This window comes from Panthera uncia, chromosome E1 (assembly GCF_023721935.1).
Source record: "Panthera uncia isolate 11264 chromosome E1, Puncia_PCG_1.0, whole genome shotgun sequence".
Taxonomy (NCBI): Eukaryota; Metazoa; Chordata; class Mammalia; order Carnivora; family Felidae; genus Panthera; species Panthera uncia.
This window is the reverse complement of record NC_064814.1, coordinates 47,098,551-47,123,878: the sequence shown is the minus strand read 5'-3', so window position 1 is coordinate 47,123,878 and position 25,328 is coordinate 47,098,551. Positions and strand designations below refer to the sequence as shown.

At 50.0% G+C, this 25,328-nt stretch overlaps 1 protein-coding gene across 2 annotated transcripts in view; it reads right to left on the bottom strand.

The window, feature by feature from the left end:
- Positions 1-1,403: 1,403 nt before the first annotated feature.
- Positions 1,404-25,328, bottom strand: part of NT5M (5',3'-nucleotidase, mitochondrial) — a 31,592-nt gene continuing 7,667 nt past the window's right edge. The window contains exons 3-5 of one of the 2 annotated variants that reach the window (XM_049638006.1): positions 17,928-17,988; positions 3,578-3,710; positions 1,404-2,230 (exon numbers count right to left, since the gene is read on the bottom strand). In XM_049638006.1, the coding sequence (XP_049493963.1) occupies positions 2,088-2,230; positions 3,578-3,710; positions 17,928-17,988 (337 nt within the window). In that variant the 3' untranslated portion in view covers positions 1,404-2,087. The remainder of the gene's footprint in view (positions 2,231-3,577; positions 3,711-17,927; positions 17,989-25,328) is intronic. The other variant, XM_049638008.1, reaches the window with a different exon arrangement.

Here is a 25,328-nt window from a genome sequence, read left to right as displayed (position 1 = left end):
GTCCGTGGGCCCTCCTCCTGGCCAGAAGGTCAAGTCGGGCGAGGGTGCGGTTCTCACCAGGCCAGAGGCTGCGATGCCCTGCCAGTCCCAAGCTAGGGCATCCCGGTGGATCCACACACGGTGACTACACAGGGGCGGCTCTAGGAAGAAGGCTTGCGGGCCCGGTGGGCAGGAAATGGGCCCAGAAAGAAAGTACATCATGCAGGTGACACGGTCTCCTGGCCCTTAGACAGTGGCCATCTCCTCGAGTGGGCAGCCACAGAGGGTCTCTGGGGAGCAGGGCCAGCCCTTCAGGGTCTCACTTCGTCCAGAGCCACAGGCTGGGAGGGCCAGGACTCCTCTGGACACTGCCCTGCTTGGGCCAGGTGGACCCTGGATCAGGTGACTCAACCCCAATTACACTCCTTGTCAGGACGGACGTACAGAGCCCCCACCCCAGCCCCGGAGGGATACGGCTGCCGAGGTGGGGACAGCACAGTGGAAAACTGCCCTTGCCGGAGCAGAGTCCTTCCTTCCTCATCTGGATGCCCGAGCTGGTGAGGCCCTGAGAGCCAGAAAGTCAAGAAGCTCAGGCTGGCTGAGCTTCAGCAACTTTCCCTCACCTTGTCTCCTACTTGACCCTACCTCCTGGGGCAGCCCTAGTGTACCTGTCACAGGGGGCCTGGCAGGAAGACCCCAGAGATGGGACAATCAGGGGTTCCCTGCAAGGGCAGTGGAGGGGGGAGGCCTTCAAGAAAGCCTGGGGATGTGGGGCGCCTGGGTGGCTCAGTCGGTTAAGCGTCCAACTTCAGCTCAGGTCACGATCTCGCGGTCCGTGAGTTCGAGCCCCGCGTCAGGCTCTGGGCTGACGGCTCAGAGCCTGGAGCCTGTTTCCGATTCTGTGTCTCCCTCTCTCTCTGCCCCTCCCCCGTTCATGCTGTGTCTCTCTCTGTCTCAAAAATAAATAAACGTTAAAAAAAAAATTTTTTTAAATAAAAAAAGAAAGCCTGGGGATGTGATGGCTGGTTCGCGTCACCCTTCCCAGCAGACCGAAAAGAACAAAAGTGGAGACTCTGACATCACTCCGCCCCCTCCCCACTTGGCTGCTGGGATCTCAGGGACGTGGGGTGAGAGGAGCACAGAGTGGGGGACCCTGCTCTGAACTGTGCAGGACAGGAGGGGCTGGAGACCTGGGGGCACAAGGAGGGGACCAGTCAGCATGGTGGAGGGTCTACTCAGGGGACAACTATGGCCGCCAGCTTCTCCACCTGCCCATCCCTCCTTGGTCCCACGTAGCACCTGCAGCACCCATGGCGATGGGCGGGGAGGCTCCTCAGCCCCCCTCATCAGTGTGGGGGGCAAGCCCCCAAGATGTGCAGCTGGGCTCCCCGGGGCCAGACGCCGGAGGATCTCAGGGCAAGGGCTAGAGGTGGCCACTCCTTGAGTGACACGTGAACAGCATTTATTTTCCAGGCCTTCAGCAGACGTTCCAGCCTGCTGACTGTGCTGTGCCCCGAGCAGGGCCCCAGGGCCGGAGGTACAAGAAACCTCGGAGCCGTTCAAAGGCAGGATGGCGTGCGGTGCCTGGAGACGGGTGTGCCCTGGAATTCGGGGTGTCTGCTGAATCCACGGTGGGTCCCTACGGGAGCGGGGACCAGGCGGGCAGGCAGGGAAGGGGCTGCAGCTCAGAATGAGGGCTCGGGGCCCTCTCACTCCAGAAGCACCTCACTGCTGGCACCCTCGCCGATGGGCCGCAGACCCGGGAGTGGGGACTTCCCTGAGGGGTGGGGGAGGCCTGCTGGACCCTCGGCTCCTTCCAGTCTGGAGCCCCGAGCCCTGAGCAGCCCGGCCGTGGCCTGAGGTCAGCCTGCATCCCCCGGGGGCACGTGTCTCGTCCAGGGCCCCCGGGCCAGCCCTGCCCCGAGATCAGTTTAAGGCCTGGCAGGGCTGGGGAAAGGGGGGAGACATGCAGTGCGCCCGGGACATCGGAGAGGGAGCCCCGGGCCAGAGCACTAGCCCCCCCCCCCACCACCACCACCACAGGCCCTGAGGTGGGAGCCCTGAGGCCAGGGGCCCTGCGGAGAAGCCCGGACGGAGCACAGTCCAGCTCAGCGGGGCCGCTTGCTGTCCAGAATGGCCTTCCAGTCGTCTGCCCACGAGTGCAGCCTGCGGCTGGGAGGCTGCAGCTGCAGGTGGCGATTGTGGCAGGCTGTGAAGAGGATGTGCTCCCAGCTGGGGGTCGGCTCGGCCCCTGTGGGCGGGAAAGCAGCACTTGAGGCCGGCTCCAGGAGGCCCGGGGCGTCCTCAGCAACAGCGGGCCTCTCTGAGACCCGGCTTCCCTGTCGGTCAAGTGCTGACTGTGCCACCACCGGCTCACAGGGGGGTTGCAAGGGTTAAATGAGATGGGCCACGCGGAGGAGCACCTGGGACGGCCCCCAGGGGACCCAAAGCAAACGGTGGCTTCCGTGGTGGTGGTGGTGGTGGTGATGGTGGTCGTTCTCACCACGGCCGCCCTCAGAGCTGAGCCCTGCTGACGCCCTGCCCTTCCCTCCCTCGTGCTTGGCCTTCCCTCGCTGGCCAGTGCCGGCTTCGCAGCTTCCCACCTGTCGACCGTGGGTAACCTTCGATCCCTCAGGTCCACCTGTCCACACCAGCACTCTGGTGCTGATCCTGTCCCCCGGGTTACAGCCTGACTCCCCGGCTCCTCCTGCACAGGCCTCCCCCCTGCTCCCGGTGGTCGGAGACAGAAGCTGGGCGGGGCTCCGTGCCCCCCATGTGCCCTGACTCTCCTTGTGGAAGCACGTGGATTGGGAGGTCAGGGGTGGGCACACGCATGAATCCCACCCTCTGGCCACACTGTGACCAGTGTGGAGATAGATGGGTGTGTTTCCCGAGCCAGCTCCAAAAGCCATTAGGGAAGCGATATTCTGTATTCTCCCACTGAGGTGACCAGAAGAATAGGCGTTAACTCTGAAAGCCCTGATGGCTACCAGGGGAGCCTGACCGAGTACAAAGGCAAAGCAGAGCAGTCAGGAGATAAAAGAAACCGAATTCTGACTGGTGTTTGAGTTCCTAGATTTACCGCAGCAGAAGCCTTCCTACCCAGTTAGGTGCGCTGATGAATTTCCCCTCTCCTCTCGAAGGTGGTATAAGGTTTGTTTGTTTGGAGGGAGGGAGGGAGTCACCCATCAGCAAAAGGGACAAATATAGCTCCTTCAACTAGACACATTATGCTTTTCTGTTTTCTAGCAGGTTCAGTCCACGTTGCCCTTGGGGGAAAAAAACAGCTTTGTTGCTAAAAACAAATGTTTGGAGGCCGGCCTGGTCCTCATTTTACATGAGGTAAAAAGGGACTCATCCGACGAGTTACCCCAGGAGCTGAGACCTGCTTCTCCCGACTCCCAGGGGCACCCCTTCCAAGGCCAGATGCTGCCGGATGCTGAGAATAACCTTGCCTTCCCGGTAGGGGAGCATTGGAGGCTGAAGGCCTAATACACATCTGGTGATTAAGTGGGGACCACTCAGGACAGGGGCCGTGAGGCCAGCCCTGCATGCTGTCGGTCCCAGTGGCTCCCAGCTCTCCACACTTGCTCCTCACCTGAGGCAGGCCACTTGCCTGTGATGTCTGGCCGGTCATCTATGAGAAGGTCGGCAGAGACCACGGTCTTGTCTGTGGCCAGCACAATCTGATCCAGAAAGTCGGGGCCAAAGTGCTTCTCCACCCAGGCATACTGGAACACAAACAGGGAGGGGGAGAGGAAGGGGCCGTCAGGCCTGGGCACAGACACGGCTGGGGCACAGCCAGGCTTCTTCCAGGAGGAAGGGCCGCCATCAAGATGTGATGATCCCAGTGGCAGCAGAGGAAACATACTCAAGGAGATGGTGGGACTTGTCCATGTCCCCATAGCTAGAAAGCGGCAGAACCCTGGCTCAAACCCAGGCTGCCCGCACCCCAGCTCCAAGCCCGCACATGCCTGGCCTACTCAACCCAACACGCATGCTATGAAGGCCTCCTGCACCTTTTATTTTTAATGTTTATTTATTTTTGAGGGGGCGGTGCAGAGAGAGAGGGAGACAGAGGATTCGAAGCAGGCTCTGTGCTGACAGCAGGGAGCCCAGTGCAGGGCTCGAACTCATGAACCATGAGATCATGACCTGAGCCGAAGTCGGACGCTCAACCGACTGAGTCACCCAGGCGGCCTGTCATCACCCATCATCTTTTTAAAAAAAAATTTTTTAATGTTTATTTATTTCTGAGAGAGAGAGCATGAGCATGAGCAGGGGAGATGGGAAAGTGGAGGTAATGGGAGTATTACCTCACGGGACTCCTTTGGGGATTAAATAGGACAATGTACGTAAAAGTCTTAGCACAGTGCCTGGCACACAGAGAGTTCTCGTACAAGGCAGCTGGACAAAGGGTGCCACTTCTGGTCTCATCTCTCCTCTCCTGTGGTTCTGATGTGTCTGAGCTGCGGGACTTAAGCAAACCATTTAACCTTCTAAGACCAGTGTCTTTGCAGTGTGGTTATGATCACATTAAATCTGCGTAGGACACAGAGTAATGCCTGACACGTAGTAAGTAGTTAATAGATGTTACTTTAGTTAAACTTTGAGAGCCCTACATTATATGTGAAAAAATCTACTAGAATAAAGAAGTTTAGCAAGATGGCAGGATACTAGGTCAATACGCAAAAATCACTTGTATTTCTATACCTTTGGATATTGAAACGAAAGAAACAATACCTTTACAATAGTGCCAAAAAGAAACATGAAACAGATTGACTCTACTCTTAGAAATAGTTCAGATGGTAAATTTTTTTTTTAATTTAAAAAAAAATTTTTTTTTAATTTTTGAGACAGAGAGAGACAGAGCATGAGCAGGGGAGAGGCAGAGAGAGAGGGAGACACAGAATCCAAAGCAGGCTCCAGGCTCTGAGCTGTCAGCACAGAGCCCGACGCGGGGCTCAAACTCACAGACCGTGAGATCGTGACCTGACCCGAAGTCGGACGCTTAACTGACTGAGCCACCCAGGCGCCCCTCAGATGGTAAATTTTATGTTATGTGCACTTTACCACAATCTCCAAACATTTTAAAAAAATACTTTAAAAATAAGGACAGGCTTGGGCGCCTGGGTGGCTCAGTCAGTTTAAGCGTCCGACTTCGGCTCAGGTCACGATCTCACAGTTCATGAGTTCGAGCCCCGCGTCGGGCTCTGTGCTGACAGCTCGGAGGCTGGAGCCTGCTTTGGATTCTGTGTCTCCCTCTCTCTCTGCCCCTCCCCTGCTTGTGCTCTGTCTCTGTCTCTGTCTCTCTCTCTCTCTCAAAAATAAATAAACATTTAAAAAATCTTAAAAAAAAATAAGGACAGGCTTTATGCAAAAAAAAAAAAAAAAAAGCACAAAAACGAAAAAAGCAAAATAGGAATAAATTTAACAAAATGTGTGCAAGACCTATATGCTGAAAAAATACAAAATATTCCTGAAGGAAATTTCAAAGATCTAAAGAAATTGTCATTTTGTATGAATGACATATGTATGAATGTTCATGGCTCAGCAGATTCAATGTCATTAGCCTCCACTGATAAGATGCAATTCAATCAAATTCCCACCAGGCTTTTTGTAGAAATTGACAGCTGGTTCTAAAATGTATAGAGAAATACAAAGGACTTAGAACAGCCGACAGTTTTTCAAATGAATAAAGTTGGAGAACTCACATCGTTTTCAAGAGTTACTCTAAAACTACAGTAACCAAGAGTGATATTCATGAGGATAGACATTTAGATCAAAGAGACAGAATATATTTAAGAAACACACCTAAAGGTACCAGGGTAATTCAACCAGCCAGAGGAACGGCTGGGCATCCACGGGCCAAAAAAAGAAAAAAACAAAACAAAACAAAAAACAACCCGACACACAAAAACTTTAATTTTTAACTCTTACCATATATAAAAAGTAACCTGACATGGGCCATAACCTAAATTAAAACCTAAAATTATAAACACTGCTCTTCCAAAGCCACAGTTAAGGAAAGGAAAAGACAAGCCACAGACTGGCAGAAAATATTTGTAAAATCCGCTATCTGATAAAGGACTTGCATGTAGAATATACAAAGAATTTTCACAACTCAGACGAAGACACAAACAGCCCAAGAAAAATCAGTCAAAAAATGTAAACACTTGGGGTGCCTGGGTGGCTCAGTCGGTTGAGTGTCCGACTTCGGCTCAGGTCATGATCTCACGGTCCGTGAGTTCGAGCCCCGTGTCGGGCTCTGGGCTGATGGCTCAGAGCCTGGAGCCTGCTTGGGATTCTGTGTCTCCCACTCTCTGCCCCTCCCCCCTCATGCTCTGTCTCCCATTCTCTCTGTCAAAAATAAATAAACATTAAAAAAATTTTTTTTAAATGTAGACACTTTATCAAAGAAGGTATATAGAGGTCAAATAAGCACAGAAGAGATGCTCAACATCGTTAGTCATTAGGGAAACACAGATCCAAACTGCAGAGACAGATAACTAGGAACCTACTAAAACAGCTGAAATTTAAAAATATTGAGGGGTGCCTGGGTGGCTCGGTCGGTTAAGCCTCTGACCCTTGGTTTCGGCTCAGGTCATGATCTCATGGTTTGTGGGTTCGAGCCCCACATTGGGCTCTGTGCTGACAGCACAGAGCCTGCTTGGGATTCTCTCTCTCCCTCTCTACCTGCCCCTCCCCGGCTCATGTGCATGTTCTTTAAATAAATAAGTAAACACACAAACAAACTTTAAAGAAGTGAAACACACACCTACCATACAACCCAGCCAATCCTACTCTCGGTATCTGCCCTGGAGAAATGAAAGCATATGTCCACCCAAAGATGTGCACATGAATGTTTACAGGAAATTTATTCACAACGGCCAAAAGCTAGGAATATCCCAAATGTCCATCAACTGGCACATGGATAAACAAATGACGATCCAGCCATAGAGCAGAAATATGTTCAGCAACAGACAGGAATAAAGTCCCGATGCATGCAACAGCATCAGTGAATCTCAGAAGTATTATGCCTTTACTTTTTTTAAATGTTTATTTTTGTTTTTGAGAGAGAGAGAGAGAGAGACAAAGTGTGAGTGGGGGAGGGGCAGAGAGCGAGGGAGACACAGAATCCCAAGCAGGCTCCAGCCTCCGAGCTGTTAACACAGAACCCGACGCGCGGCTCAAACTCATAAACCTCAAGATCATGACCTGAGCCGAAGTCGGATGCTTAACCGGCTGAGCCACCCAGGCGCCCCTCAAAAGTATTATGCCTTCAAATGAAAGCCAGACACAAACTGTATGAGTCCCTACTATACGACTTTCCATAAAAGGCAAAACTGTAGGAATGAACACATCGGTAGTTCACTCCTACCAACAATACCCAGAGAGGGACAGGGCAGGGAAAAGGGACTGACTGAAAGGGACACAAAGACACACTATTTTTGTTTTTAATTTATTTTTTTAGAGCACTTTTAGGTTCACGGCAAAATTGAGCACAAAGTACAGAGAGTTCCCATATAATTCCTGTCCCCAAATACGCACAACTTCCCCCATTATTCACATCCTGCAACAGAGGGGGGCATTTGTTATATTCAGTGAACCTATGTTGACACATCGCTATCACCCAAAGTCCATATTTTATGTGAGGGTTCCCTCTTGGTGTTGTACATTGTATGGACTTGGACAGATATATAATGACCTGTATCTGCCATGAATAATTTCACTGCCTGAAAATCTGCTCTCCATCTATTCATCTCTCCCTCCCCACTGATCTTTTTACTGCTTCCATAATTGTGCCTTTTCCAGAATGTCATATAATTGGAATCCTCTGCTATTTTGGCTTCTTCAGATTGGCTTCTTTCACTCATAACATGTATTTAGGTTCCTCCATGTCTTTTCATGGCTTGACGGTTCATTTCTTTTCAGGGCTGAAAATATTTCATTGCCTGGGTGTACCGTAGCTTATTATCCATTCACCTACTGTAGGATATCTTGGTGGCTTCCAAGTTTTGGCTATCACAGATAAGGCTTCTATACACATCTGCACACAGGTGTTTCCGTGGACTTAGGTTTTTAACTTGTTTAGACAAATACCACAGAGTGTGATTAGTGGATCATACAGTGAGAGTGTGTTTACTTGTGTAAGGATGTGCCCAACTGTGTTCTCCAAGTGGCTGCCCCATTTTGTATTCCCACCAGCAATGAACGAGAGCTGCTGCTGTTCCACATCTCCTCCTGCATTTGGTGTTGTCAGCGTCCTGGATTTTGGCCATTCTAACAGGTGCATAGTAGCATCTCACTGTTGTTTTTATGTGTGGTTCCCTAATGGCAAAGGATATTGAGCGCACTTTCATGTGCTTATTTGCTGAGTGTAAATCCTCTTTGATGTGGTGTCTGTTTAGGTCTTAAAACCATTTTTTAAAGTTTTCTTTTTTAAAAAATGTTTATTTATTTATCTTGAGAGAGAGAGCGTGGTAGTGGGGGAGAGGAGCACAGAGAGGGGGACAGAAAATTCCAAGCAGGCTCCACACTCAGCACAGAGTCAGATGCGGGGCTCGATCCCACAACCCTGGGATCATGACCTGAGCTGAAATCAAGAGTCAGATGCTTAACCGACTGAGCCACCCAGGTGCCCCAAGACCATTTTTTAATCAGGCTACCCACTTGCTTGTTGTTGAGTTTTCAGAATGCTTTATGTATTTTAAGAGAACAGTCCCGTATCAGTTATGTCTTTTGCAAATATTTTCTCTCAGTCTGTGGCCTGTCATTCTCTTGACAATATCTTTCGCAGAGCAGAAGTTTTTCATTTTAACGAAGCTCAGCTTAACCCACCATTTCTTTCATGGATTGTTCCTTCGGTGTTGTATTTAAAAAGTCCGAGGTTGTATTTAAAAAGACCTAGCCAAGGTCGTCTAGACTGTCTCCTAGGTTATTTATATTCCAAGAGTTTTGCAGATTTAAATTCTACATTTAGAGCTCTAATCCATTCTGATTTCTGTGAAGGGTGTAAAGTCTATGTACAGCTTTCTTCCCCCTGTGGATGTCCAGTTGTTCCCTCACCATTTGCTGAAACGTCTACCTTTGCACCACAGTACTGCCTTTGCTGTTTTGACAAAAATCAGTTGGCTACATTCATGGCAGTCTATTTCTGGGCTCTCCGTTCTGTTCCACTGATCTATGTGTCTCTCCTCCCATCAATACCATTTTGTCTCAATTCCCGTATCTTTATAGTAAGTCTTCTAAAATTTTTTTTTAACGTGTATTCATTTTTGATGAGTGAGAGAGACAGAGCGGGAGTAGGGGAGGGGCAGAGAGAGAGGGAGACACAGGATCCAAAGCAGGCTCCAGGCTCTGAGCTGTCAGCACAGAGCCTGACGCGGGGCTCGAACTCAGGAACTGTGAGATCATGACCTGAGCCGAGGTCAGACACTTAACCCACGGAGCCACCCAGGAGCCCCCCTTTTAAAAAAAATTTTTTTTAAACATTAGCTTTTTAAATTTTATTTGTTTGCACTAAAACAAACAGTTTATCCATTTCTCCCATCCCCCACCTCTTACAACCACTGACCTGCTCTCTGCATTTATGAGCTTGGGTTGTTTTGTTTGTTTGTTTGTTTGTTTGTTTTCAGATTCCACATATAAGACAGATCATACAGTATTTGTTTCTGTCTGACTTATTTCTCTCAGCATAATGCCCCCAAGGTCCATCCATGTTGTCACAAATGGCAAGATTTTCTATGACTGAGTCATTTCATTGTGTATAATAACTAAATTTCTTTATCCATTCATCCATCAATGGACACTTAGGTTGTTTCCACATCTCGGCTATTGTAAATAATACTGCAACGAACAAAGGGGTGCATGTATCTTTTCAAATTACTGTTTTTGTTTTCTCTGAATAAATACCCAGAAGTAAAATTGCAGGATCATTTGGTAGTTTTGTTTTTCATCTCTTGAGGAATCTTCACTCTGTTTTCCTGAGTGGTTGTACCAATTTGCATTCCCACCAACTGTGCACAAGGGCTCCCTTTTCTCTACATTTCTCGCCAACACTTACTATTGCTGGTCTTTTTGGCAACAGCCAATCTAGCAGGTGTGAGATGACACCTCATTGCGGTTTTGATTTGCATTCCCCTGATAATTAATCATGTTGAGCATCTTTGCACGTACCTGTTGGCCATGTGTGTATCTTCTTTGGAAAATGCCAATTCAGATCTTTTGCCCATTTTTTAATCAGATTGTTTGGTTTGGGGGTTGTTTTTTCTTATGGAGTTGTATGAGTTTTTTATATATTTTAGATATCATTTTTACAATTATTTTCTTTCATTCAGGAGGTTGCCTTTTCATTTTGTTGATGGTTTCCTTTGTTGTGCAGAAGCTTTTTAGTTTGATGTAGTTATCACTTGTTTATTTTTGCTTTTGTTGCCTTTGTCTTGGTGCCAGATTCAAATCACTGCCAAGATGTATGTCAAGGGGTTAACCGCCTATTTTTCTTCTGTTTTAAGGTTTCAAGTCATACATTATGGTCTTTAATCCATTTTGAGTTAATTTTTGTGTGTGCTGTAAAACAGTGGTCTAGTTTCATTCTTTTGCACGTGGCTGTCCAACTTTCCCACCATTTCTTGGAGGCTGTCCTTTCTCCATTATCTATCCTTGACTCCTTTGTCCTAAATTAATTGACCACACATGCATGGGTTTATTTCTGGGCTCTTTATTCTGTTTCATTGATCTAGGTGTCAGTTTTATGTCAAGACTATACTGTTTTGATTACTATAGCTTTGCAACATCGCTTGAAATCAGGGAGCGTGACACTTCCAGCTTTGTTCTTCTTTCTCAAGAGTGCCGTGGCTATTGGGGTCATTTGTGGCTCCAAATTTTTGGATTGTTTGTTCTAGTTCTGTGGAAAAATACCAATGTTTTTTTTTATAGCAATTGTACTGAATCTGTAGATTATTTTTGGATAGTATGAATATATATTTTTTAAGTTCATTTATTTTGAGAGAGATAGCATGAGTGGGGAAGGGGCAGAGAGAGAAGGAGAGAGAATGCCAAGTAGGCCCCACACTGCCAGCACAGAGCCTGCTGTAGGGCTCGAACACACAAAACCATGAGATCATGACCTAAAGGCCCAAACCAAGAGTCAGACGCTTAACCAACTGAGCCACCCAGCGCCCCTGGATAATATGAAAATTTTTTAAATATGAATTCTTCCAATTCATGAGTACAAAATATCTTGACATTTATTTGTATCTTCTTCAATTTCTTTCATTAAGGTCTTATAGTTTTTTTTTTGTTTTTTTTTTTTTAATTTTTTTTTTAGCATTTATTTATTTTTGAGACAGAGAGAGACAAAGCATGAACGGGGGAGGGTCAGAGAGAGGGAGACACAGAATCTGAAACAGGCTCCAGGCTCTGAGCTGTCAGCACAGAGCCCGACGCGGGGCTCGAACTCACAGACCTTGAGATCATGACCTGGGCCGAAGTCGGCCGCTTAACCGACTGAGCCACCCAGGCGCCCCAGGTCTTATAGTTTTTAATATACAGGTCTTTCACCTCCTTGGATAAATTTATTCCAAGGTATTTTATTATTTTTGATGCAATTATGAATGAAATTTTCTTAATTTCTCTGACAGTTCATTATTAATGTAAAGAAATACAACAGACTTTTTGTGTAGGATTTTGTATCCTGTAACTTTGCTAAATTTGTTTATTAGTTCCAACAGTTTTTTGGTGGAGTCTTTAAGGTTTTCTATATGTAATATCATGTCATCTATAAACAGTGACAGTTTTACTTCTTCCTTTCCAATTTTTTTTCTTGCCTAATTGCTGTGGCTAGGACATCCAATATTATGTTGAATAAAAATCCTGTCTTGTTCCTGCTCTTAGAGGAAAAGCTTTCAGCTGTTCACCATTGAGTAGAATATTTGCCATGAATTTGCCATAATGACCTTTATTATGTTGAAGTACATTCCCTCTATATCTGCTTTGTTGAGAGTTTTTATTAAAATGGATATTGAATTTTGTCAAATGCTTTCCTGCATCTAGTGGGATGATCATATAATTTTTATCTATTTTGTTAATGTAGCCATCACTTAATTGATTTGCATACGTTGAGCCATCCTTACACTCCTGGAACTAATCCCACTTGATCATGGCATATGATCCTTTAAATGTATTGTTGAAATCAGTTTGCTAGTATTTTATTGAGGAATTCTGCATCTGCATTAATCAGGGATATTGACCTCAAATTTTCTTTTGCATTCTGGTCTGGTTTTGGGATCAGGGTAATGCTGGTCTCATAAATGTGTTTCAGAGTCCCTCCACTCCCCTTCCATTTTGGGGAAGAATTTGAGAAGGGTTGGGATTAACTTTTCTTTGAATGTTTGGCAAGATTCACCAGTGAAGTCGTCTGGTCATGGACATTTGTTCACTGGCAGGTTTTTGGTTACTGACTCATTCTCCTTGGTAGTAACTGAGCTGTTCGGATTTTCTATTTCATCGCGATTTAGTCTTGGAAGGTTGTGTTTCTCAGAATCTATCCGTTTCTTCTACTGTTGTCCAATTTGCTGGCATATAATTATTCTTAGTGGTCTCTTATCCTTTGTATTTCTGTGGTATCAGTTGTGACAACTCTTTCATTTCTGGTTTTATTTGAGACCTCTCTTTTTTCTAGCACATTATTTTCTGTATTGTAAAAGGCTGTGTCCTTTTTATTTTGCTTCACAGTCATTTTTATATATAATTTACATACCATAAAATTCAGCAATTTTGAGTATACATTTCAGTGGGTTTGCTTTAGTAATCCACTATGTTGTGCGACCATTGCCCATGTAATTCCAGAATGTTTCCATCATCCTCCCCAAAAAACCCTACGCCAATTACCATGAACAGCCAATTTTTTTATAAATAGTAGTTGGGGCCAAAACATAACATAAGCCTCAGTTTGAGACTCCTAGGTAGCACAAGAGGTGGGAGGTACCACCAGAGAAAGTTCCTGAAATGTTGGCAGTATGACTCTCACTGCTCCTAAAAGAAATTATGGTTTATTTTGGCGGCAAATGATGTGCTTTTAGTGTAAGTCTTACAGGAGGTTTAAGTTCTGGGAGCAGTTGGACAATTTTGGTGTGAAATATGTGAAGAAATTTCATTCATTACCTTCTGAAGTTCAAAACTCGGCCGACATTTTTTATTTGAGTTCAAGTGAAGAGGCTCACTTATGGGGTGGAAATGTTTAACATTTATTCTTAAAATCAAACACAGAATCTAGCAGACATATCATCTGGAGACCAGACTTCAAATGAAAAGCACATGTCCCATTGTTACGTCCAAGCATCTCACTTAATCCCACTTGTGATCGGAATACGGAAAAGTAACAGTAAAAAATCACGCTTGAGCATGAAGCATTTACTGTAGATTGTTTTTAAATCTCTTCGGGGGGAAAAAAAACCTAGTAATATCGTGCTAAGTTCTGAATCAGGGGGAATTAGAAAAGGGGGTCAGCATAGCACAGGTACAGAGCACAGGCCCTGGAGTCAGACTGCCCAAACCTGACTCGCCATTTCTCGCTGCTGACCTTGGGCAGGTGACTTAACCTCTCTGTGCCTCAGTTCCCTCATCTGTAGAATGGGGATAATAACAATACCTACCTCAAAAGGCTATTATGAAGGTTAATGGGTCATGGCAGGTGAAGCCCTTGCCTGCATGTACATCTGGGTGTCAAATGTCAGCACGGTCGAGCCAGAAAGAAGGTTCTGGTTCTGATAACCTGAATGGTACCTAATTCTGACACCCTAAGTATGATAAAGAAGCTGACCTCTTAGCAATTGGGTTTCCTTCCTTTGATTGGGTCTCGAGGGGAATCAACTAAGGAGAAAAACTCCCACTTCTGCTGCCAAAGGCTGATGCTGTCCTGGGGGCAGGCGCGGAGGGAAAAACTCTGTGAGAGGTCCAGGTCGTGGGCACCCACCGGGGCTGCCATGAGGGCAAAACATCCATCCTCAGTTGACGTCCTGAGACAGGACATCACTCCACCGCAGGCACCAGTGGAAGAATCAGCAGCAGCCGCCTGCCCCCAGCCTCAGCTGGCCAAGGACAGAGGGTCCGTGTACTAGGGATGGGAGGGCACACGAATGGTGGGAGGGGAGGTGGCTACAGCTACTTTCAACTCTTCGCAAGACACGGTCAGTCCGCCTTCCCCTCTGGCTTCCGGTGGGGGCGGGGTGGGGGGGGGAGGAGGTGACAATGTAGCTCAACGGTGACAGAGGGCTGGGAGATGAGCTTGCACCCCAGCCTGATCCCAAGCCCACATCCCAGCCAGGCCCCAAGGCTACCAGCCAACACAACTCACCCAAAGTTCCTCAAACATACCCCGCATTTTCCTGTCTTCATGTCTTTGTTCAGTACTCCACTCCCTCCACTGACCGACCCTCTGTGGCCCGGCCTGGCCCCTGCCTGACGCCAGCACAGCGTCAACGGTGTGACCCTCCCTCCCTGTAGTGTGGGTCATGGTAGACCCTCCTTGTGGGAGCCAGGAATTCTATCTCCTGGAATCTATCCTGTGGACACAATCATATGAAGATTTATTTACAAGATGACTTTGGCTATTAGCAATCATGTTTTTCCAAGAATACTTGGTGACAGAACAAAGGCTAAAACTACATTAAGTGCAAAGAGGATGCTAAACCACAGGAGGTTTAAGTTTTGTTAAAATACATGTATTGTATCTAATATGCATCAAAGAGAGGGCGCCTGGGTGGCTCAGTTGGTTAAGCATTTGACCTCGGCTCAGGTCATGATCTCACGGTTTGTGGGTTCGAGCCCCACGTCAGGCTCTGTGCTGACAGCTGGGAGCCTGGAGCCTGTTTTGGATTCTGTGTCTCCCTCTCTCTGCCCCTCCCCTGCTCTCGCTCTCTCTCTCTCTCTCAAAAATAAACATAAAAAAATGAATACGCATCAAAGAGAAACTAGAAAGAAACACCTCAAAATATTAATAGTGTTTTCATCACAGGTAGCAGTTTTATAGCCAGGGTTTTGTTATTTTTTCCCTTTGTTTGGTCAGGGCATCCACTGCCCACTATTACTGAGCCCCTTCCTCTGATAACAGCACCTCGCTTTTTCTCTTCAAAGGCCCCTGGCCTTGATGGGATGTCAGTCAGGATGCCCACCGTCCCCTGACCAAGGGCGGGGAGCGTGACCTGAGCTCAGCAGGTAAGCCTCCCTCCTGGGAACGTGAATCTTGGGCAAACACACCCATGGACGGAGAACGAATGGGGCTGTGGTCTTTGCGGGCACAAGTGCTTGGAGAGACCCCCTGCTGGCTCTGGCTCCCCAGCGGCTTGTCGACGGGCTGCTCCTTCAGATCCTCCGGTGGTTCTCTGAGCAAAGCAACAGCCTCCTAAAAGGCCCTATTTTTCTTCAAGTTAGCGGGACACCGTTGATGTCGCTTGCAACGAAGGAGTCCCAAGTGGTATCATCTGTGTTCACTGGACTCTGAGCCCTCCGCAGTGCGCAGGCGCTGCTGATGGGAGCAGCTAAGGGCGCGGGCTCTGGGACGCGCGGCTCTGGACCCGCTGCCTGTACGATCACTAGGCTCAGGGACAAGCTGCCTCACCTCTCTCAGCCTCCCTCTTCGTCCCTCACATCAGAGGAGCACCCTGTTTCACAGGGAGCTGCCATACTGATAATAAAAGTACAGTGCCTGGCATAGCTAAGGCATCAGATCAATGGCAAACATCGTTACTAGAATATGTTTGATGAGCGCCTGTTGAATCTATGCATCCGACAACAAACACTGAGTGCTGTCAGCGTGCCAGGCACTGGGACCAAAAGTAAGCAAGACAGACACAGTCGTTGCCCTCATGGGGCTTGCAGTCTAACGGGGAGACAGATCACAAGACACAGACGAAGACGTAAACCCCTTGCAAGTGTTTATACAGGAAACAAGGGGCTGAGGGACGGAACAGCAAGGCAGGGAAAGAACAAACTTTTAGATACGGGCAGGAAACGGGGTTGGGGGGCGGCTGAGTGAGGCCTCAGGGAGGAGGAAGAACCAGGCACGCAGACGGCCCAGCACGTTTAAGGGCACGAGCCAAGAACACCGGGCCTGCTCGAGAAATAGGAACACGGAGCATCCATTGAGAACGGAGGATCAGGAACTCAGGATGGCAGGAGAGACGGCTCGGGGGGCCTTGCGGGTTATGATGAGGAGTTTGTGTGTGTGCGTGTGTGTATTTTAAAATTCCATTTTAAGTGCGCTGGAAAACTACTGAAAGGTTTTACAGCGTGGGACTCACATGATCTACTTTGTAGAACCGTGTGGAACTGAAACGAGCAGGCAGTACAGACGGCTCTTTTGGTGGTTCTGGGAAGAGAAGCTAAGGTGGTGTGACGGAGAGAGAAGCAGGCGGATGCCAGGACCCCGAACAGGAAATACAACTTGCTGATGCCCTGGGCGTGGGGGGTAAGAAGGGCATCACCAAGATGGCTCTGTGGCTCTCAGACTCAGAGGCTGGTGGACGATGCCAGTTTACTGAGAGGGACAGACAAACATGAAATGGGGGCATCAGGAGCCCGGGGGCATCAGGTTTGAGTTATCCAGAGCTCAGAGGGCGGTCTTGGGCTGAAGCCATAAGGTGGGAGGGTGGGCATCAAGATGGCGCTTGAGTCCACAGGAACGCAGGAATGGCTGCCATTTTCTCAGTCTTACTCCACTAAGCACCAGGCGATCACCCTGACCACCCACTATAAGCACAGTTGAAATAGTTACTCTGGCCCAGTGACTCACCCCTGCGGGTGCACCTGGTGGACTTGTTAAAACACACTGGGCCGCTCCCAGAGCTTCCGACTCGGAAGGTCACAGGGAGGGCTGGAAAACGTCCACTTCTACCAAACGTCTGGGGGATGCAGATCCCGCCGGTCTGGGGACCTGACTTCGGATCATTGCTCTGCTAGAAGCAGCGGGCCAGGCCTTCAGTCCTAACTCCACTCTTACTGATGCCGGGTCCTTAGCTCCCCTGAGTTTAGCGCAACTCATGTTAAAAGTCAGAGGGTAACCAGGGAATGGGTGAGGAGCACAGAATGCAATGGTGATGGCCAAGTGCCTCGCCTAATGCCACCGTTCCCTGCTCAGCAAGGGTGAGTTCCCATTGCACTTAACGCACACCCAAGGCACTCAATGTCGTGCGGACTGTGTATGTTTGGTTCCTAACACGGAGTTGGAGAGAGGAGAGACTGTGTGAGACACTTGAGAAAATTCCATGCCGAGCAATCCCCCTGAGTGGGGGGGGGGGGGGGGGGTGGGCGGTGTTCTGGGCGCCCAGTCCCGCTTCCTGGACTTGGGAGGCTGCCCCCACTTCCCGTGAACCCACCTATGGTAGGAGTGCCCACCTCCCGGGCAACACACCTTTCCTGTGGGTTTGGTACCACAGGTTCTCAATTTCCAGAAAAGCCCCAGCATTACGTCATTCTAGTTCTTTCCAATAAAGATGACATGAGCAAGACGCCATGTAACCGCCTCACCTTTGTAAGACTTTTGTGTGAACAGAGTCAGGCGCCCCAGTATTTGGGTGGGGGTTGCCTCCACGGCCTCCCCTGGCACGTTTCTCTCGTCTCACCCTTCACAAATGATGCTTCCCTAACATGGGGGTGGTCAGCCTCCCCAGAGAACCTGGCACCCTCCCCAGGGTCCACGCAGAGAACGTGCTGGAATTTCAGACTGGTGCTAGAGAAGATCTTTGGGAGAGGAGACGCTGGCACGGACAGGAGGGACGGATGGGAGAAGAGGCAGACACGAGGCCGCCCGAGCTCCCGAAGGCGGTGCGGTGAGGGCCGTGCCTTCCCCCGGGGGGTACTGAGTGCCAGCACCCCTTACCCATGGCACCATGGGGTAAAGGTGAGAAGAGGCAAGGCACCAGGCCCTCCAAGCAAGCTGCACATCTTACCTTCTCGTAGGGACAGTACTTGTACATCTTGATGGGGCTCGTGCAGATGAAGACATCAGTGCTGCGACAAGAGGAAGGAGAGTCAGCCTGAGCACCCACGTCTCCGCGGCCTTCGTCACCCCCGCCCTCCTGCTCTGCGGGCGTCAGGCCCTCACGGGTCTGCACCCGTCACCTAGAACCGGAAAACCCTCTGCCCTGCATTGCTGTCCAAGCCAGAGACATCTGCTCTGTCCCACAGCCCTGAACAGCCACGTGCGACATCACCTCCGGCCCTGCGACCAGCTTGGGGACAGGCATCCCACGGACGGCACTTCTGCGTGTGGCCGGAGCCAGTTAGCTGGCGAATCTCTCGCCCTCTCGGGGATCTGAACGGGGAGATGCCGCGAGGAGGAAGCATGAGCGACGAGAGGCCTTAAAAGGATGCAGAGCAAGTTACCTGAGGGAGAATCAGGGCCTCATGCCATGCAAAGGAAAGAACCCTGTGAGGGAGGAGCCTTCCGAGGGAGTGTGCCCGCCAAGCCCTCCGTCGGAGGTGACAGAGAGCAGCGGCCCCATCCTCTGGGTCAGGCTAAGCGGCCGTACGATGGCAGGGAGGCCCCTCAAGACGGGCATGGACTCTGCTGAGGAACACCGCCTCCCCACCATCTGGCTCTGCTCTGGTGACAGTGGGGAACTGACAGGAAGGGCCTCGTCCCCACGGCCCAGGGGCCCCGACACAGCCATCTGGTCCCAAACAGCCACATAAAGCCGGCATCGAACGAGCCTGGGAAGACTAGGTTTCCTGGCTCCTTTTCTCTTTGGCAAATTAGTCCCCCGAGAATCCGACCGACGTCAGACTGCCAGGTCCCCAGGCAAGAATGCCTGTGCCGTCCAGCGACCCCCGAGGCTCGGCTCTCGTGGCGCTGCCCCTGCCACCCTCACTGTCCCCGCCCGCGTGCAGGGTCCGTCCCGTAGGCACTCAGCCTCTCCTCGAGGTGCGCTCTCACCCCCTGCCCGCACTGAAACCTGGCCTCCCACGAGGAACCTGCCTCCCCTGCGTGCCTTGCAGTGAAAGCTGTTTTTCCCTCACAGCCCACGTGCTTCAGAGACACAAGATGAGGAGGCTCTTCCTCGCTTCCAGACCTTTCCTCCTGTTAGAGTGGATGGTCGGTCAGGTTCTAACAGGAGGCCTAGAGGCCAGCAGAGAGGAAGTCCCGGTCAACTGTGAGGAAAAGTCACAGGCGCCGTCCAGGCAGCACCCCGAAACAAAACCCCGAGAAACCGGATCAAACCAGACAGGCCCAAGATGGCTGACAGAGTATCACTAAAATCTCCTCCCTAAGGGAGCCTTGACAGGACCCCCCCACCCCCACCCCCGACCAAATCAGGAAGAAAAAGCGAGTAACCCACAGTCCTGGAAGGGACCGCCCCCTGCTTCCAAGAAATCCCCGACTCAGGTAATGACTATTCCACCCTGCTGCTAACACCTGCCGGTGAAAGACAGAGACTCAAACCCCGGTGGGCACAGCTCTCTCTTGAGCTCGCCGGGCCTCAGCCCTCGAGAGTGTACTTCCGCTTTAATACACCTCCTGGCCTGTACTGCTCATCCGTTGCGTTGTGTCTGTCCTTGAAATCTTTCGGGAGACCAGGAGCCTCCTGTGACACCTTTGGACAGGCTGGGCTGAGGCCTCGGGGCCCCGGGCCTCCCCCGTCCCATCCGCACAGCAACACTCCTTCAAAATCCCTGACTCGGTGAAGCCTGTGCCCGACGGCCCCACGCCTGCTGCCCTTCCCAGCTGCCGTCACCTGCCACCTGCCCAGGGGCCGTCCCTCATCCCCCCCACCGCCCGAGGGCTCACCGACGTGCCTCCATCCTGCCCCATCAGCCTCCTCAGTGGCCACAACGTGGACACGCGCACTGTGCACACACAGTGGACCCAACCCCACCTCCCAGGTCCAGCCTGCACGCCTCCAAAATCCTCCTCTGCCCCACCTCCGACACCCTTCCCACGGCCACACCTGGATTGTGTCCTCACTCTGCCCGCCACCTGCTGTCCTCCTGGCGGAGGCATCTTCACCCAATGGCAAGACAACAACCCCGAGGCTCAGCACGCTTCTGTCATCCCTGGCCACCGCCCTCCCTCAGGTCCCTGTGGCCCCCCTGCCATCTCCCCGCTCGTCCTTCTCTCCCTCCACCAAGGCCCTGAAAGAACCCAACTCTCCGGCTTCTACCTGCACCCAAGGAACCCAATGTTGCACATAATCAGTTTGGCCGTTTTAACCTTAAATTCATGACCACAACCCCAAGGCAGTGGTGCAGGAGCCCGGCAACCTTTCCCCGCGAGGCCCCGCTGTGTGCTCGTGTTTCCGCTCCCCAGGACAGCCATGGCACCACCCCCCTTTCCTCAGACTTCTCGGCCGCGAGACCCCCTGTCTTCCCATCGTGGATTCTAGAAACGTGCCTGTGCCTGAACTTCCTTCTCTCGCTCAACGGCACGGGAGGAACAGGCCTGCCTCCCTCCCTCCTCTCAAGGCAAGCCCTTCATTGGTTCCTGGATTCCATCCCTTTATCTTTGCAAGGAGATACTTGCAGGGGCGACACTTCGCAGGGGCCCTGCGACACCCCCTTTCCCTGCGCTCCTCTTCCATACAACTCATTCGAGCGTGTTCTGTTCTCTCCCGTCTTGTAACATACATATACACACACGTGACCTTGACCTCACACCCGCCCCTGTGACCTCCCATCTCTCTGACCCAATACATCTGCCAGGCGGCCTGCACCTGGTGACCCCACTTGCTCACCTCCGGTGCCTGCTTCAACCCACCCAGCCTGGAGCCCACCCCCTCTGCTCCACGGGAAGTGCCTGTTGTCACCAAGGACCCTCATGTCACCATACCCCACGCACACCCCACTCTCCTCTTGCTCACCAGCACCCGAGCGGCCGTGCCCTCCTCTGTGACAGCTCCTGCATTGGCACGCCTGCCCCTCGCCGGCCGCCCCAGCATAATCTCCCAGCCTCTCTGTTGGTTCTGACCCTCAGGGGTTCTTTGCCTACACTCCCTGCTCAGTGACGTCATCCAAGGCTTTACACGCCATCTTTACGCTGGTGCCCCCCCACTTTAACTTCACAGTCCAGCCCTCTCCCCCGCGTGCCAGGCTCGCATCCCTAATGGTCTACTGAGTGTTTCCATGTGGACATCTCGTCAGCATCGCAGACTCGGTTTTTCCAAAACGGAACATGTGGTCCTCCCCGCTCCCCAGACCTGTTCCTTCCCTAGTTAATGGCACTATTACATTCATCTAGCTGCTCAAGAAAAAAATGAAAAATCACGCCTTTTCCTACCCTTCGCCCAGCTCCAATATCCATCCCTAGACCTATGGGGTCTACCTCCAACGCGTGTTTCATTCCACCGACTCCCCTCCACGGTCCTCACCCCAGTCCCAAGCCCCGCCATCGCTTACTGAGTTACCACAACCACCTCTGATGGTTCCTCAGTTTCCAATTCTGCCCCTGCCAAGCCTTCCTACCCCCATGCCCCGGCCAAGCATCCAGACTGACCTTTTTTTTCCCCCCCCGAGGGAGACTGTGAGCAGGGGAGGGGGCAGAGGGACAGAGACAGAATCTGAAGCAGGATCCAGTCAGCACAGAGCCCAACGCAGGGCTCAATCCCATGACCCTGGGATCATGACTTGAGTCAAAATCAAGAGTTGGACGCTTACCCCACTGAGCCATCCAGGTGCCCCCACAGTTAACATTTTGAGGAAACGTTTTCTCTAGTGTTTTCCACAGCAGCTGCACGCCTTTACAATCCGACCAGCAGTGATAAGGGTTCCAAATTCTCCACATCCTCAGCCACGCTTATGATTGTCCTGTTTTTTTTATTATTACGGTCATTCTTGTGGGTACGAAGTGGTATCTCATTACGGTTTTGATTTGCATTTTCCTACAGACGAATGATGGCGGGGCCAATTTTCATGCCCTCGTTGGCCATTTGCATATCTTCTTTGGAAAATTGCCTGTCCAAACTTAGCGCCCCAAGCCCATGGTTTTAAAATCTAAGTTAAATCCCATCATTGTCTCTTCGACCTGCTCCTCTGCCAGTGTGCAGTCCCTCCCACCCACACCACGCTCCCTGAATTCTAGCCACACTGGTCTCCTCTGAGGTGTCACTCAAATAAGCAGAATCCGTGCCCATCTCAGGGCCTTTGTACCCTGGCTCCTTACTAACTAGCTCAGTCTTACCACTTAGCTCTGAAGTCAAATGTCACCTCCTCAGAGAAACCTTTCCACCCCACCTGAAGCAGTCCCTTCCCCGTTTACTCTCAAATATATCGCCTGTTTATTGCCTTCACAAAGCTTATTGCAAACTGAAATTATTTTTCTTTATACTTGCCATCTTCCCCACCATATTGAAAACTCCTTGAGACCTTAGGTTGGGTGTCTTATTTCGTGCTGGCACGGTGCCAGGCACATATGAAGTGACACACAAAATACGTGTTTAGTGAGTGAAAGAATACATTGCCTCCTATGCCAGGCTCCGCGATCGTAGGCATGCTCACAACACCGACTCCATCTTTGGCGCCCTCCATCTTGCTCGTGGGCAAGCGATGGCCTCCCTTGGGGGTACGTGTTCCAGGCCCCTTGGAGGTTAATGTATGCCCTGACCGGAATGTAGAAAGGCTTGCTCTCATCTCTCCTAATGATGTTGAGATAACTAGTAGAGATAACATAGTTTCTTCCCCCGTCTTCTGGTACCCAGATGGCGCCATGAGGTCTGCCAAGCGTTAGTCCCTCTGACCTCACCACAGTGCTGTCTGCACATCTCTTCCCTCTAGAAAATCTACGGCCTCACGTCAGGACTTGGCAGAGAATGGTTGTGCAGTTCTGGATCACTGCTCACCTGATCGCCCCATCAGGGTCATCCTGAATTGAAACTGTGTAAACTGTACAGAGTCCCCAGAAAACTGTATGTTTCCTGGTCTCAAAGCGCCTTCTCAGTTTGGAGGATGCTTTACTGTCCCTCTTTCACCTTCTAACAATAGGTATTGAAAGTCATGGCTAAACACAGGCGCGAGCGGGGCACCCGGGTGGCTCAGTCGGTTAAGTGTCCGACTTCGGCTCAGGTCAATAAGCTCATGGTTCATGGGTTCATGGGTTCGAGCCCTGCATCGAACTGTCTGTGCTGACAGCTCGGAGCCTGGAGCCTGCTTCCGATTCTGTGTCTCCCTCTCTCTCTGCCCCTCCCCTGCTCGTGCTCTGTCTCTCTCTCTCTCAAAAATAAACATTAAAAAAAAAAACAAAACACAGGCGTGAGCACAACTTATCCTTATAAATGAGTGGTATTAAGTGGTCCCCCTAGGATGTCAAATACTTGTTCTGGCAAACACTGCTACCGTTTCATACATGTTTGAAGTTATACATATTATAATGACAACTACGGGGAAGAGATCTATATGCAAGAAAACTCCAGCAAAAACACCAAAATAAAAGCAAGTGGTTGTTTCAACGTGTTGAGGCTCTAAATGATTTTTTATCCTATATTTTAATTTTCCAAATTAACCATTGTTTTTTTAAAACAAACATTTTTCAGCCTTCTCTTAGGGACTGGCCTCTGAAGCCAATTATAATCCCAATAGAAAGTGCTCATTGCTTTAGACATCATGAGTTCCTTTTATTCAGCACATACTAAAATCCATCATATTCTAGGGGCGCCTGGGTGGCTCAGTCTCTTGATTTTGGATCGGGTCATGATACCAGGATCGTGAGATCAAGCCCCATGTCGGGCTCAGCACTGAGGGTGGAACCTGCTTAAGATTCTCTCTGGGCACCTGTGTGGCTCAGTCATTTAGGCGTCCAACTTCAGCTCAGGTCATGATCTCATGGTTTGTCAGTTCGAGCCCCCTGTCGGGCTCTGTGCTGACAGCTTGGAGCCTGGAGTCTGTTTCGGATTCTGCATTTCCCTCTCTCTCTGCCCCTCCCCTGTTTGTGGTCTGTCTGTCTGTCTGTCTCTCTCTCTCTCTCTCTCAAAAATAAATAACCATTAAAAAATTTTTTTAAAAAAGATTCTCTCTCTCCCTCTGCCCTTCCTCTGCTCGTGCTCTCTCTAAAATTAAAAATAAATAAATAAATAAAAATGCATATGGCTTTGATCCAGCTGGTCCACTCTTGCACAGAAATACTTGCATGTGTACTCATTATAGCCCTGATAAACAAGGAGCAATGAGAACCAACTTAAATGTCTATATGGAACGCATTAAATACATGATGGTGTATGTATGCAATAAAACACGATGCAGTAGTTACAAAGAATAAGATAGTTCGATAGTGTTGTTGTGGAAAGGGAGCTAACACCTACTGTCAGGTACAAAAGAGAAAGCAATAGAATAATATAGAAGACCACATCCTATTTTATAAACAACAACTATTCTGTGAATGTTTATTCAGCAAATACCTCAGCCTGTACCCTGTGCCAGGTAGCACCCTAGGGACCAGGAATATAGCTCCCTGACCCCAGGGAGCTGACATTTGAGAGAGGAAGGGACAACACAGACACACAACATCAGCTTAGAGAACGTACCCAGGGGATGGGGAGGAAGCTGGGTGGGGACAGTGGCCTCTTTAGCTACAGCAGCATGGCCACTTTGAAGGGGGGACACGAAAGCTACTCAGAGCTAAAGGATTAAAATCAATGTGGCCACACCAAGTCCTAGCAGGGAAATATTCCAAGAGGGTATGTTAAGAGTTCTGTAAGATCAGAAACAAGCTTCGTGCATCCCCGGGGCAGAAAATAAGCCAGCGTGCCTGGAGCAGGTGAAAAGAGGTTGGAGGGCGACACAGCGGGTAGCAGACCACCTCACGGGCCTGGCGGACTTAGGGTAGGAAGCCAAGAGGGACAGGGGGAGGGGCAGAGAGGGAGGCAGACAGAGAATCCAAAGCAGGCTCCACACTGACAGCACAGGGCCCTACACGGGGTTCGAACGCACAAACTGTGAGATCGTGACCTGAGCAGAAGTCAGACGCTTAACCAACTGAGCCACCCAGGTGCCCCCCAAGAGGTAGTTTTAAGAGGGGACCAACATCACCAGAATTTGGTTTAAAAATATCTCTCTGGCTGCTGGGTAGAACATACAAATTTATATACAGATAAACCTGTATTTGTAAACCATACAAATATGTACATAAATGCATTTTTTTATTAAAATTTTTTTTTCTTAATGTTTTTATTTAATTTTTGAGACAGAGAGAGACAGAGCATGAGCAGGGGAGGGACAGAGAGAGAGGGAGACACAGAATCTGAAGCAGGCTCCAGGCTCTGAGCCATCAGCACAGAGCCCGATGCGGGGCTCGAACTCACAGCCTGTGAGATCGTGACCTGAGCCGAAGTCAGACACTCAACCGACTGAGCCACCCAGGTGCCCCA